Source organism: Crocuta crocuta, unplaced genomic scaffold (genome assembly GCF_008692635.1).
Source record: "Crocuta crocuta isolate KB4526 unplaced genomic scaffold, BGI_CrCroc_1.0 scaffold2088, whole genome shotgun sequence".
Classification (NCBI taxonomy): domain Eukaryota; kingdom Metazoa; phylum Chordata; class Mammalia; order Carnivora; family Hyaenidae; genus Crocuta; species Crocuta crocuta.
This window is the reverse complement of record NW_027527892.1, coordinates 167086-167401: the sequence shown is the minus strand read 5'-3', so window position 1 is coordinate 167401 and position 316 is coordinate 167086. Positions and strand designations below refer to the sequence as shown.

Sequence of the window (316 nt, the reverse complement as noted above, 5' to 3'; positions counted from 1 at the left end):
ACCAGAGGATCAGGTTTTTATAAGATAAATAACAAAGATAGTATCTCAAAGCAAAATACTGTAGTGCTCAATCAGACAGATTTGTTAACCAAACATTTAAGTAGTATAACGCCAAAATTTAGAACTTACTTTAATGAGATTAGCACCTCCTTTTTCACAACCAATATGATACTTTTTCTCAGGTGTTTGAAAGGCTAGTAATTCTTTTGTTACCGCAAGGTGACCTTCCAAGATTGGCTCCTCAACACCCATTTCACCTGTGTTTTTAACATTATCCTGCCAAAGTTTAAATGTCAGAGATCTAACTCATGTGAAA

At 34.2% G+C, this 316-nt stretch overlaps 1 protein-coding gene across 1 annotated transcript in view; it reads right to left on the bottom strand.

The window, feature by feature from the left end:
• LOC144245678 (ubiquitin carboxyl-terminal hydrolase 9X-like) overlaps positions 1–316 on the bottom strand; it is a 137960-nt gene that overhangs the window by 61518 nt on the left and 76126 nt on the right. Inside the window, 1 exon segment of the mRNA XM_077781009.1 lies at positions 130–276. Within this exon segment, the coding sequence (XP_077637135.1) occupies positions 130–276 (147 nt within the window).